The sequence below is a fragment of the Limulus polyphemus genome, unplaced genomic scaffold, assembly GCF_000517525.1.
Source record: "Limulus polyphemus unplaced genomic scaffold, Limulus_polyphemus-2.1.2 Scaffold5747, whole genome shotgun sequence".
NCBI lineage: Eukaryota > Metazoa > Arthropoda > Merostomata > Xiphosura > Limulidae > Limulus > Limulus polyphemus.
This window is the reverse complement of record NW_013671357.1, coordinates 1-14,014: the sequence shown is the minus strand read 5'-3', so window position 1 is coordinate 14,014 and position 14,014 is coordinate 1. Positions and strand designations below refer to the sequence as shown.

General features: G+C 36.4%; 1 protein-coding gene across 1 annotated transcript in view; it reads right to left on the bottom strand.

The window, feature by feature from the left end:
* The window catches only part of LOC106472934 (copine-8-like), a gene marked incomplete at its 5' end in the record, with an annotated part of 26,125 nt that extends 13,332 nt beyond the window's left edge, over positions 1-12,793 (bottom strand). The window contains 3 exons of the mRNA XM_022401469.1: positions 1,990-2,305; positions 3,027-3,088; positions 12,740-12,793. Coding sequence (XP_022257177.1) covers positions 1,990-2,305; positions 3,027-3,088; positions 12,740-12,793 — 432 coding nt within the window. The remainder of the gene's footprint in view (positions 1-1,989; positions 2,306-3,026; positions 3,089-12,739) is intronic.
* Between the last annotated feature and the right edge of the window lie 1,221 nt (positions 12,794-14,014).

The following is a 14,014-nucleotide window of genomic DNA, read 5'->3' as shown; positions in this document are numbered from 1 at the left end:
CACTTCTCAGAGTAGTGAATGTCTTATATGCAGCCTCTCCACCATGATGTCCACTTCTCAGAGTAGTGAATGTCTTATGTGCAGCCTCTCTACCATGGTGTCCACTTCTCAGTGTAATGAAAGGCTTTATATGTATCCTCTCCATCATGGTGTCCACTTCTCAGAGTAATGACTGTCTTATGTGTAGCCTCTCCACCATAATGCCCACTTCTCGGAGTAATGAATGTCTTATGTGTAACCTCTCCACCATGGTATCCACTTCTCAGAGTAATGAATGTATTATGTGTAGCCTCTCCACCATGGTGTCCATTTCTCAGAGTAATGAAAGGCTTTATATGTATCTTCTTCACCATGATGTCCATTCATCAGAGTAATGAAAGTCTTAAGTGTAGCATCTCCACCATAATGTCTACTTCTCGGAGTAATGAATGTGTTATGTATAACCTCTCCACCATGATGTCCATTTCTCAGAGTAATAAATGTCTTATGTGTAACCTCTCCATCATGATGTCCATTTCTTGGCATAATGAATGTCTTATTTGTAGACTCTCCACCATGATGTCCACTTCTCAGAGTAATAAATGTCTTATGTGTAACCTCTTTATCATGATGTCCATTTCTTGGCATAATGAATGTCTTATTTGTAGACTCTCCACCATGATGTCCACTTCTCAGAGTAATAAATGTGTTATGTGTTACCTCTCCACCATGATGTCCATTTCTCAGAGTAATAAATGTCTTATGTGTAGACTATCCACCATGATGTCCACTTCTCAGAGTAATGAATGTCTTATGTGTAACCTCTCCACCATAATGTCCATTTCTCAGAGTAATGAAGGTCTTATGTGTAACCTCTCCACCAATATGTTCACTTCTCAGAGTAATGAAAGGCTTTATATGTATCCTCTCCACCATGATGTCCACTTCTCAGAGTAATGAAAGGCTTTATATGTATCCTCTCCACCATGATGTCCATTCATCAGAGTAATGAATGTCTTAAGTGTAACATCTCCATCATGATGTCCATTTTTTTGGAGTAATGAATGTCTTATGTCCACCATGACGTCCACTTCTCAGAGTAATGAATGGTTCTATACGTAGCCAGTCCACCATGATGTTCCACAACACTGAGCTCATATTGCAGTTTTCTCTGACATTAGATGCTTGCATCCAGTATTCCTCAAGATATTTTGTTGTAGTGGTTCTCCTAATTCCTTTCACAATGCAACCCAAAATACAGCATTGACATAATCTTATTTAAGACAATCAAAAGCACAAGGAATCCAAAGAAAAGAAACCAAATAATCCAAGTGCTTACATAAAGGAGACTTTTCTTCGTTTTGAGATACCAGCTATCCATGTGACCTGAATAATACCGCTCCACTAACAGACAAACTACTTGTTATCAAATTTTTCACTGCACAGCTTGATTCACTCCATCCAATCAGAAATGTGGGCGAAGCTAAGTTTGCATGGAACTTTTTTCTTCTGGATGTGTATTTACAAAATACAGGAACAGATTGCTGAAGCAATAAAATTTATTGAAAATTACTGTCAAATAGATGTATGCAATGTAAGCACTTATATACATTAATCACATGTTCCATTTAACATATCATGAGAAATATCAAAACAGTGTGATGGCTTTTCCTCCACCAATCTTTGGTGAAATCTTCCTACAATTCCAAATAGCACCTAATGTTTCCAATTTGCAGGATTTCAAGTTATAATACATCCAGGCATTAATGAAACAATCAGCATGCAGCAGGATATAACAACTGAATTACTTGGGTTACAATCTATGCAGGCTTGGTACAAATGTACATGCCAAGTGGAACCCCTGCTACAAATATACAACTAATTGTAAGGAAAATTAGGATGACAACTTGGTTTCACATGTCTGTCTTTTGTATCTCCCTCATAATATAATCTTTAAAATATGTTTACCTTCTGATCTTTAAAGGAAGACATAACTAATCAAAATCATACCATAAAAATAAAGTCATAACTATATAGTATTTTGCTTGATATAAAGCCTTTGTGAGAGATAAACAACACAGAAATATAATACATTACCAGAAAAAATTCATGAGACACTCTGCCATCTGGTGGTAATCGTGCACCGAACCCTAAAGCAGGAAACATTTTATCACTATCATAATCTTGAATGATTTCTCCTACTGCTTTTATTGCAAGAGTATACGCATTAGGTCTCTGAGGATCTCTGTAGTGGAGGGAGTTTGGCTGACGAGGATCTCCATTGGATGCAGTAAAATCAATAGCAACAGTAAAATTAATCTGTGTTCTGAAAGAGAAAACAAAAAACAGCTTATTTCAATTACCATCAACCAATAAGAGTGAACATAACAGCAAACAGAGAAGCTTATTTCTGTTATTGTGAAGCAATAACATTGATGGCACTAGATTTGTATGATTAACAATAATAGAAGCTTATTTATATTATTGTGAAGCAATAACAGTGAAGGTAATATATCTGTATGATTAACAATAACAACACTTATTTCTATTTATTGTGAAACAATAACAGTGAATGTAATGTATCTGTATGATTAACAATAACAACACTTATTTCTGTTATTGTGAAGCAATAACAGTGAATGTAATATATCTGTATGATTAACAATAACAACACTTATTTCTATTGTTGTGAAGCAATAACAGTTAAAGCACTGGATTTGTATGATTAACAATAACAACACTTATTTCTATTATTGTGAAGCAATAACAGTGAATGTAATGTATCTGTGATTAACAATAACAACACTTATTTCTATTGTTGTGAAGCAATAACAGTGAAGGCACTGGATTTGTATGATTAACAATAACAACACTTATTTCTATTATTGTGAAGCAATAATAGTGAATGTAATGTATCTGTATGATTAACAATAACAACACTTATTTCTATTAATTTTCTTATATACTTATGAAACTGATTAGTAAATGAAAACCACAAAAATTGTACAGTTGCATAGAATAAAATCATTTTACAAGATAAAACTTACCCTCCTGCAATATAATCTAAAAACGTTTGTTCCTCCTCTATCTGTATGGATATCAATTTCACCTGGAGCAGGATAGAAAAAAGTAATTTACTTCAACTTATAACAACAGTAACATTAACCAAAAAGAACAATAACAACAAAAGAAAGCTGGAGCTTTCGACAGGTGGGTCTGTGTTCTACAAGAGAAAAAATTTCTGTTTATCACTGAAGAAAACAGCACAAGGGTTTTAACATTTAGATTGGTTCTTTGTGATTACTGTCTTAAATAACTATTGTTCATTTAGATTTCAACAGGTGATGTTGTCTTAAAAGTTATGACTGACAAGTGTAATAGCAGACCTGTACATGTATTTTACAACATGCTTACGGCCAGATGGTTTCTCTGAGCTGGACTGCCTGAACTGAGGCATTCCTCTGTTGTTAACTATAATTGGTCTTATATTTCAAACCTTATGTCTTTACTTACAGAAAAATAAAATGCATTTACATTAAAGAAAAGAATAAGAAAAAGATTGGTGCCATTAAATTCAACATGTTAATATTTAGAAACATGTCTATATAGTAAATTTGCTTTATCAACACTTCTACTGCCATTGGCACATCTATGTGACAAACTAATGTTTTAACCTTGAAAAGTGTGATATTAACCTAATAAGAGCTTGAAATTTTGTACTACCATAAAGAAAAGGTATTCTCCTTCAAACTTCATAGTGTTCGCAGGAAGTTATGAAGACCACTTAGAAAAGTTAAGACATGTATTTAATAGCTTACAAAAATCAAATTTAAAGCTCAAGCCAAGTAAATGTCAATTTTGGAAAACAGAAGTAGAATACTTAGGTCACTTGGTAACCGTAGATGGTGTAAAGCCTGACCCTGAAAAGATAGAGGTTTGCAAAAATTATCTGTTACCAAAAACAGCGAAAGATGTTCATGCATTTCTAAGATTCATAGATTTAGAATAGCTAGAAGTAGAATAGCTAAGTTATGTGAAAAGAGAATAATTATCCCTAAACTGTTCTATTTCTATAAGACAAGGACCCCACGTACTTGGTTGTTTAATGTAAGAAACAAACTTAACTTATCAGAAGTACATCCTAAATCAGATGTGCATTAATTTGACAATCAGACTAGAGTAGTTATGCCAAGAGATAATAGATACCTGAAACTAGCTAGAAATTGTTCTGCACATGGCCTGGGAATTACATTACCCTCTAGTTTTAGAAGTAAAACTAAGTATACAGGAAGCCAGTTAAATACAAAAGTACCAGATTTGCAAGAATTATTGACCAAGAAAGAGTCACAGTTACTTCAAGGTATAAATGTAGTCAGACATTAAAGAACTGACAGACATATTAGAGGAAACTCAAAAGGTGCTCTCTAAGAAGTCAGAGTTAACTATTAAGGAGGTTCAACAGCATGTAAATCATTTGTGAGCTACAGCAGAAAGGAGTAGGTTAGATAAGTGGAAGTTATCTAATTCAGTGATGATAACATCATGCTTAGTAGTAGTACTATTAAATATAATGTTGTATAATGCACATGACAAATTGGCCTTGATAAAGTTATCAAAATTAGATAAACTGTGTAGATTCAAAAAGAAGAAAAGAGGAAAGCCAGGCAACAAAAAGTTGTCCTATTCAGAAGACGACGACAGAAGAAGAATGAAGACTGCGTTTGAATTTTATCCAAAAACTAAAACTTGTTGCACTTTAATTTTATTAATACAACTCTTTTAAGTAGTGTCAGTATGTATTAAATATAATCAGTATAAGACGGTTAAAAAGAATTGCATTTTGATATGAACCATCTTATAACCAAAGTAATTATATGTGTTTATGTGCAACACTTACCAAAGTATATTACATGTAGCCTTTATAGCCACTGTTGACTAAGGATTCCATAGGAACTGCAAATCATTACCGATTTGTAGTAATAGGATAATGTTCTTTGATATTTTGCAATTAAGTATTGATATTTTATATGTTGTTGCTATGATGATTTATGATAATATTTCTTATATTATAATAATGTGTGAATTGGAAGAACTGTGAAAATACATACGTAGTTCTCATATTTAATGGATTTCTAATTATGAGTTGTACTGAACTTATCAATCACAGAAGAATATCTATACAAGTTAATATATTGCATCAAAGTGTTGTTTGTGTTTTGAATCTTAGTCTCAGAGTCCATTCGTTATTCTAGCTGTAAACTTCCTCGAGTCAGTGACTTGTGTACTCCACTCGCAACTGTATATCTGGATTTAATATAAATCTATTGTGACTGGATTTAATGTCGAACTCCAATGACTAGCCAATACGGCCATCTGTTACACCTATCTTATTTGGTGGGAGGATGGATGGTAAATAGTAATTTAAAGTAATGTTACCAGATATTAAGTTGTCTTACAGGGTGGGTGGGTGGTAGTTCAATGTAATGTTTCTGGATCCTTATCCATCATTTGATTAATGAGTCAGAAGTGTTGTGAGAAATATCACAGCAGTTCTCAGTGAAAAATGTTAAATAGTGCTATAAAATTTCAATCTAAACAAACTGCAAATTTAATATGACAATTACATGAATTACTTAATGTTTTTTTACTGCAATTTCTTATAAACATTAAATTACAAAAATATATGCTCAGACTAAATAATCACTTGAAAGGAATGAGGTCAGTCAAGATAACAGGATGTTGACTTTGACATAGTGAAGCCAAGAAAATTTAGTGTTAAAATGCCTTTAGAATATTAAAAACTAACATAAAAATGTTCCATTAAGAGTAAAATGAAAATATTATTTGGAAAAACTATTTATGCAACAAAAAATATATATATGTAATTTTTCAAAATTAATCATGATGGAAGACTACAATCAAAGAATATCTATATTTTGGTTAAATATCAAAATAAATGACAAAACTTTACAGTTTCCATTCTGAACAAACTGACTAAATTGGAAAGTTTGGAAAATTGTTAGATATAATAATAACAATTATTTTTTGTGGTTTAACAGATAAATATTTATAAAAGGAGAAAATGAAATACAGAGTTATAGGTATAATGAGATATATATATATATATATATATAAGAAGTTTTCATACAGAACTACTTATAAACTAGAGTTCAGCATTCACATATATACTTCAGTAAAGTTCTGAACACTGTATCTTATATAATATTACACAACAGAATAAGAATAAATTAAAAAGTATTTCAGGTGATCTTTAATATTTTTAAAAATTCTTTCTTTTTCCAAGGATCTGTTTTACTTTCCTTCCTTATTTGTTAGTTTTGGTTGAGAAATCCTGCCTCCTATTACTTCTACTAGAGCTTCACAATATGGACATGACATGGCCATCTCTCACACACTTTCCTTACACTAGCAAAATCTTTACAAATTGTATTTAATAAATATGATATTAAAATGCACACCTAAGTGATGTTCTAAATGAAACTTAAATTCTTCTAAAGCTGAATCAATTGTAATCTTAATAAACATTATAAACAAATCTCTATATTTACAATAAGAAATAACTATTAAAATGAGTAAAATTAATCAAAACATGAAGGAAACACAGAACCTCTTCTTCTAGACCACATACAAATTTGTATATTTCATGAGCATTTACCACTTCTTTAGAAAAGTTATAATTTTCCTATACTGAAAATGCATATCCGATAGTTGCTTCCCTCCTCTTACAAATTAGCTATTCTCGTCTAGTGTTGCTCTCTATATGCAAATATTTTCTTTACACATGCCACAAGCCTTCTGCTCCCCCCTATTGGAATTGATTGATTTCACCATGTCTCTTATGTAAATCATCATGTTGCACTTCACCACCAATAGGAGCATGATATAATCACGTGGTGCATGTGACTCCCTCTATACACCTCTACTAAACTATCACTTCGAGGTTTGGCAGAAGAAATAAGAACCGGAGGAAAGTGGGGAGGAAGAGGAAATACATTTTCAGTATTGGATAATTATAACTTCCGATACAGTACTTCCCTCATCTCACAAGATTAGCTAGAATCCCACATTAATTAGGAGACAGGACCTATGTGGGGGAATGACAGAAAAAACCCCAAAAACATCTGAATGATACCCCTGAAAATGAGAGGGGTCAGATCTGAATATCTGATTAGGGTAAACGCACCACTTCTGTACCAGGTATACTCTTTGGCCATCCGTGAAATGTGTTGTAGATAAGGACAGAAAAAGTGAGAAGCACATCCAAGTGGGAGAGAAGTGTGGCAGGATAGTAATCCTAACAGTGTACATATATATGTAACTCAATCCCACAAAGTATAAAAAAAAAGTGGGTAAAATAATGGATGTGCCAATAGGTGAAGAGTGGCTAGGAGCAACGGACCGTACTCAGTAAGTCAACTACATTCAAAACCCATGCTGCTGTGAACCGACATACACGTAAGGGTAGGATGAGGATCATATGTCTTCCCCTCAAGTTCAACAGATCAGAGGGAATCTGGAACCACTCCAATTCCTGAGCATGACACATGTATTAGCTTTAATCGATCAATCCGGGTAGCAGACATCCGGAATTGAAAGGATGTCTATATAATGTAAATTAACTCCCCCAACAGTGAGACTGACCGAAACCATCCAAGAAGCAATAACATCCTTGAATTAAGATACAAGGAGGGATAGCAAAAAAGACAGAACTGGAAAAATCCCCCTTTATCTCCACTGTGACCCACTACACAGAAGGAGTATGGGAGAGGGAAGAAGATAGACACTCTAAACATGTGTGAGGGCTCATGTTGATTGATTCTACTCTAAATCCAAAACCCAGCCATAGGGTACTGACATCCACACAGGTGGGAGGGAGGGCTAAGGGCTCCCCATCAAAGGGGTGAACTGAATTTTGATGTCTCGCTCCTTTGGAAATGTTTATTGAAAATTGGAGGGTATCATGTCAACTATACCCGCAGAACACCACTGCTCTACTCTGCACTGAATTGTCACAGCCATCTTTGTGTGCAACCCATTCAGGAGGGTGCCTCCATGGTTGACCACCCCAATGGCTTGGAACTGGAAAGTGGTAAGGACTCCCATATTCCACTAGAAGAAAGGGGGTGAGAATGTGGTGGAGAGTTTGGGAAAACATCATCACCTGAGGCAATGCAATGGGTGACCACAAAACCCTATTTTGAAAAGGAGTCCATACCGTTTTCTTCAATACAAGGCATGGCAGGGAAGGGCAGCTATCTCCTTCTGCTTTACCCATGCAGTCCAAGGGTGGTACGGTTGGAAATGGGCAAGTTTATGAAGCAAGAACATTGAGAGGTTATTTACCTACAAGCAATCTTGTGGAACACCCCATCTCAACAGTGAGCATTGCAAAGCCATGGATGATAAAGTGTGAGTCAACATGGCTGTACAGTGCAGATTTCAAGTTAAAGAATACCTAGTCAGGCACCACTCGCCACAGAGCAGGATCCATATAATGAGGGAATGAAGCAAGGGTCCCTGAAAGGAAAAGCATAAATATAAACTTACCCAGTCAAAGTCACACTGAAATCAGTAGAATGGTCACAGGTGGATGAAAAAAACTGACAAAATAAACCACAATATGGTGTAAATAAAGAGAGACAAACACAGTAAGCGTAGTCCATATGCTTGACTGTAGGATTTCCTCCAACGGCCAACAAAGGCCAGATGCAAAGGAAAGGGTGAGGTGTCTGTTGAGAAGACACCTGGAACAAATTCTGGGAGGAAGAAGAAGCCAATCGAATCAACAGGTGATCCCAATTAGTGAGGGTAGAAGGGGAAAGATCCCAAACAGAGGAAGATTGCAAAATGATAAGAGCCAGGAAAAGATACCACAGTAGGAAGCTGTGTGGGCAAAATAAAAAGAAGAGTACAGACCAGACACAGAAGTCTATCCTGATCAGGGCGAGGGTAGAGATGAGAAATATTAGGAAGGGAATAGGTGAAAAGGAGGAGTTACCCTCCTTAGTCATGGTAGTATTTGGGAGGAAGGAACTATTTGGATAAAGGAGAAATAGTTAGAGGTAGTAAAACACACATGAAATGTCCATGGCAAACGAATCAGACCTTTGACATCCACAGGCTAAGAGGAGAAGGAAACACTTTGTAAAGATAAGGTGAAACACGGAATATGAGGTGGTTCAAACGGAAGTAAAGTGAGGGAATTGAGTCCACCTTAATATCCCAGTCTGGAAGAGTAGACCATCTGGGAGAACGAGAAATCTGGAAGGAATACAGGAACATGGTAAGGATAGGTGAACATAGGATAGTACATGGTAAGGATAGGTGAACATAGGATAGGAACATGGTAAGGATAGGTGAAGCAAAAACACGATGGTATAGAGAAAACGAAAAGTATGGGATAACACAAGAGCAAGGAAACCGATGACCCCCAGTCAAAAACTCACTACTTGAGCCAAGTAGGATGGTCCGCGGGGAATCCCTGAGTGACAGACCAACTGCAGAACACATTCAATAGGTGCCGATACACTTCCACCGAAGAAAGACGTATGGAACAAGCTAAGAGGAAAGCTACGTGATGGGAGAAAACTTGATCTCCTTGCCAAGGACTGGATAAAACCAGATTTGAAGATAAATTGCAGGACAGGCTGGATGTAAAACAGGTGACCAAGGCGGATGAAGAAGGGAGGGAGACAAAGGAAGAGGTAATGGAGAGAAAAGTTGCAGTTGTTGGAAATCGTGGAACTATGGTGGAGCTGGCCAATAAGGAGCAATCAGAAGAACTCGATATGTGAGATCATGAGGGAAATGAGAGACAACTCCATCAGATATACAATGAGGCAGGAAAGACTATCTGCTACAAGATGGAAAATACATGATATGTGACGCACAGAGATGAATGAGATGCGCATGTGCCCAATATGGTAAATCTGACATTTGAAAACAGAGATCCTGACAGGGTGCCCCCTTGGGGATTGTGATATGCTACCACCTATGCATTGTCAGAAAGAATCATCACCAGAAAATGTCTAGCAGGAGGAAGGAAGCGAGTCAAAGCCTGATGGATTGCAAGAACCTAAAGGATGTTGATATGCGTGGACCTTTCATCTACATACCAATGACCCAAAGCCTCCTGGTGATTGACCAGTGCACCCCAGCCCAGAAGGGATACGTCCATGATCAGATGTAAATCAGGACAAGGGGGAAGAAGTGGGATGCCCACCAATGTATGGGTCTTGTCCAACCAATGCAGATCCTCTATCAGGTAGGAGGAAGGGTAACAGGAGTTGAAAGGGGATCCCAAGCCAGATTCCAATGATCACGAATCCCACTGAAAGGATTGCATATGTAGCCGACCAAGAGGGGACCAATGATGTCATTGTGACCACATCTCCCAAAATGATAGAACCTCACGAGCAGAAGTGAGGAAGCTGAAAGGGCATGGTGAACTAACAGTACCTTGAAACGAAGACATAGAGGAGAAGGGTGTGCCCAACTGAGATGAGCATCAAAAGGTACATCCAAGTGGATGAGATATTGGGGAGGTTGGAGGAAGGACTTCTCCAAATTGATGAACCCATCCACCCAAGCAGCCACTAGAAGGAGCTGATGAGTATGGCTGGCCAACTCCCATTCAGAAGGAGCTAGAAGATGCCAGTTATCCATATAATGATGGAATCATGAACTCAGAGCTTGAAGATGGCAAGCAAAGTTCTGACCACCCAACAGAAAACATAAGGGTTGGAAGCATGCCCGAGGGGTAGTGTGCAAAAGTGATAAACCAACCTATGATGGTTGAAGAGAAGATACAGGCAAGGCAGTGGTAATAGAGGGATGTGGAGATAAGCATTGGTGACATTCATTTTGGTCATTCATAAGCCTGCAGAAATGCCCACCCTAGGGAGAGAAATTACTCCATGGCAAAATGGAGCAGTGATTGAAGGGGGAAGATTTCGATGACAGGCCTCCAGTCTCTGGTGTACTTGGGAACAACAAAGAGTCTCGAACAAAAATATGGGGAAGTATGTAGAACATGTATAATGGCCTGCAAAGATAATAGTTCCAGAACTGCCTCCGACAGATGCTGGCTGGTCATGAGATCCTGAGGCAGAGGGAAGGAACAGATATAAGAGACATGTGAGGTGGGAAAAAGATGGGATCAGGAATCTTTCTGAGAAAACTTGAAGAACCCAAAGATTCATGAAGAAAGGACGCTAGTGAAAAAGAAAACCGGCAAGCCGAGCTCTTGCCAGACAAACCCACTGGGTAGTCACTGATACTGTTGGCAACATCACATGTGCCATCGCACAAATGAGGAGATGAAACACCCTGAGAAGAAAGGACAGGTTAAAAGTGGGGAAGGGAAGTGACAGGAAATGGTAACTGGTGCCCTATTGGGTTCTGACTTTGACAAATGGGCAACAAGGTTGGAAAGGGTAGAATGTTGTTGTACTGATGCATCCTGTGATTCCATAGACTCAGGGGTTGTGTTAAAGGCGTATCACTGCAAAAAGAATAAGATGATAATAAAAGGGTGCAAGTTAAGGTTGTAGCATGACTAAGAAGGTACCAAAAACAAAGAAAACATGCATGTAAAGCTGGAGGCCAAGACAACAAAAGAGCCTACACGGAAGAAGAAGGAAGAAGAAGTCTGCAGAAAACCCATCAGGATTTCTGTGGGGAGCCTCAGAGAAGAGATGGTATGTAAAAAGAAACCTAAAGAGGTGTGAGGGTAAGACAAAGGCTGGAAATTGGCCATGGGTAAGACGTACAGTAGATTCGGGGGCCGCACCCAAAACAGGCAAAATAGACTTAAAAATTGCTAGTCCAGAAACAAAATAGTCTGCATGATGATATGCAAGAATAAACTGATTCGAAGCCTGTGGGGGGCAAGGCATACCAATACCATCACGGAATTGTGAGGCAATTAGTCAGCATTAAGCCGAATATCCAAGGAGGAGGAAAACACAATAGAGGTGGGAAAAATTGGTCAAGTAGTAAGGAAGGGCGTGGGTCATATGATATACGGGAAAGGGATGAACATCACATACCTGAGATACTAAATCCAAAAATACCATATTAGGCCTAACTGACTTCTCAGGTAGGGCATGAGAAGGCACGGCAAAATCAGGTGTATGTTGGCGATCCAGGTACTTGTCTGCCTGAACAGGCTCACCTAGTTCTGAAGGAAGTGGGGCATGGTCTGGTGACAGAGGTTGACCCATGTAATGTTCAATCTCCTGGCAGGTTGCCCACACCTGAAGCCTGAGACACAGCACTAGTTGCAGGTGTAACCCCGAAGTGGTGACATGAACTTTGGAATTCATAATGAGGAAGTGTGAAACAAGGGCAGCACTGTACAAGAATAGCTAATCTTGTGAGAGGAGGGAAGTACCATATCAGAATTGATCTTGTAGACCTAAGCATTTACTTTGAATAAAGCATCTTTAGGGACAGATTATTTTTACTATAAACTTTCTAGCCAAAAAGATCAATTAGCATTACAACTTCCTTCTATTTTCTCAACATAATTTTTATCATTTCACATACAATTTTTGTTCTAATTAGTATAATTATTATTTTATTATGTATCATTAATATGTATGTTAATGTTATTTATTATAAAAATATTTTATATGTACTTTTACCTTGGCAAACAGCTTAAAAAATCTTTAAAATAATATATTTTCTGAACATTAAGTTTTAGAAAATTATAAAGAAACAAGTAAAAAATACTTACCACACCAGAATTTTTATAACTTTTCTTCTTTGCTTTTTTCTTTTTATTGATACACTAACAGAAAATATTGGATGTATTAAGTGAACATATTGAAATAAAATTATCATAACAATACAAACACAGAAATGGAACTGACAAAAATACAAAAACAAAAAGAAAGCTGATGAAAATACAAAAACAAAAAGAAAACTGACAACAATACTAAAACAATACAAAAACAAAAAAAACTGACAACAATACTAAAACAATACAAAAACAAAAAAAAAACTGACAACAATACTAAAACAATACAAAAACAAAAAGAAAACTGACAAAAATACTAAAACAATACAAATGCAAAACCAACTAAAATACAAAAACAATACAAATACAAAAAATGACAAAAACAATATAAATACAAAACCAACAAAAATACAAAACAATACAAAAACAAAACCAACAAAAATACAAAACAATACAAATATAAAAAAAAAAATAGACAAAAATATTAAAACAGCATAGACATGGGAGGGGAGAAAAAATCAAATATGAACATGAAAAAAGAACAGAAAAATATCTACAACAAAGCAAAAGAAACATGAAGTGAGAATGTAAGAGTACAATTTCCAAACACTGAAACAGCTACTATGAAGTATTTTCAAGTTTACTCCTGTACATGATGTTAACTTGAGGACATGTTAAGAAAGTGTTGACACATGAACATGCATTAACAAACATTATGTCATAAAAAAACACAACTTGTTAGCACTAGAGAAACTTATTACTTTAAAGCACCCAGCCTTACAGCATAAGCTCAAGCTTAATTACCACACACACATATCAGCACCCATCCTTACATTATAAACTATAGTTCAAAGACCAGAAACATATCAGCACCCAGTCTTACAATATAAACTACGGCTTAATGACCAGATATGTATCAGTACCCAGCCTTACAATATAAACTATGGCTTAATGACCAGATACGTTTCAGCACCCAGACTTACATTATAAATTATGGCTTAATGACCAGATACATATTAGTACCCAGCCTTACATTATAAACTTTAGCTTATTGAACAGATACATATCAGCACCTAGCCTTACAGTATAGACTATAGCTTAATTACCACATACATATCAGCACCCAGCCTTACAGTATAATCTATAGCTTAATGACCAGATACGTATCAGCACCTAGCCTTACAGTATAATCTATAGCTTAATTACCGCATACATATCAGCACCTAGCCTTACAGTATAATCTATAGCTTAATTACCGCATACATATCAGCA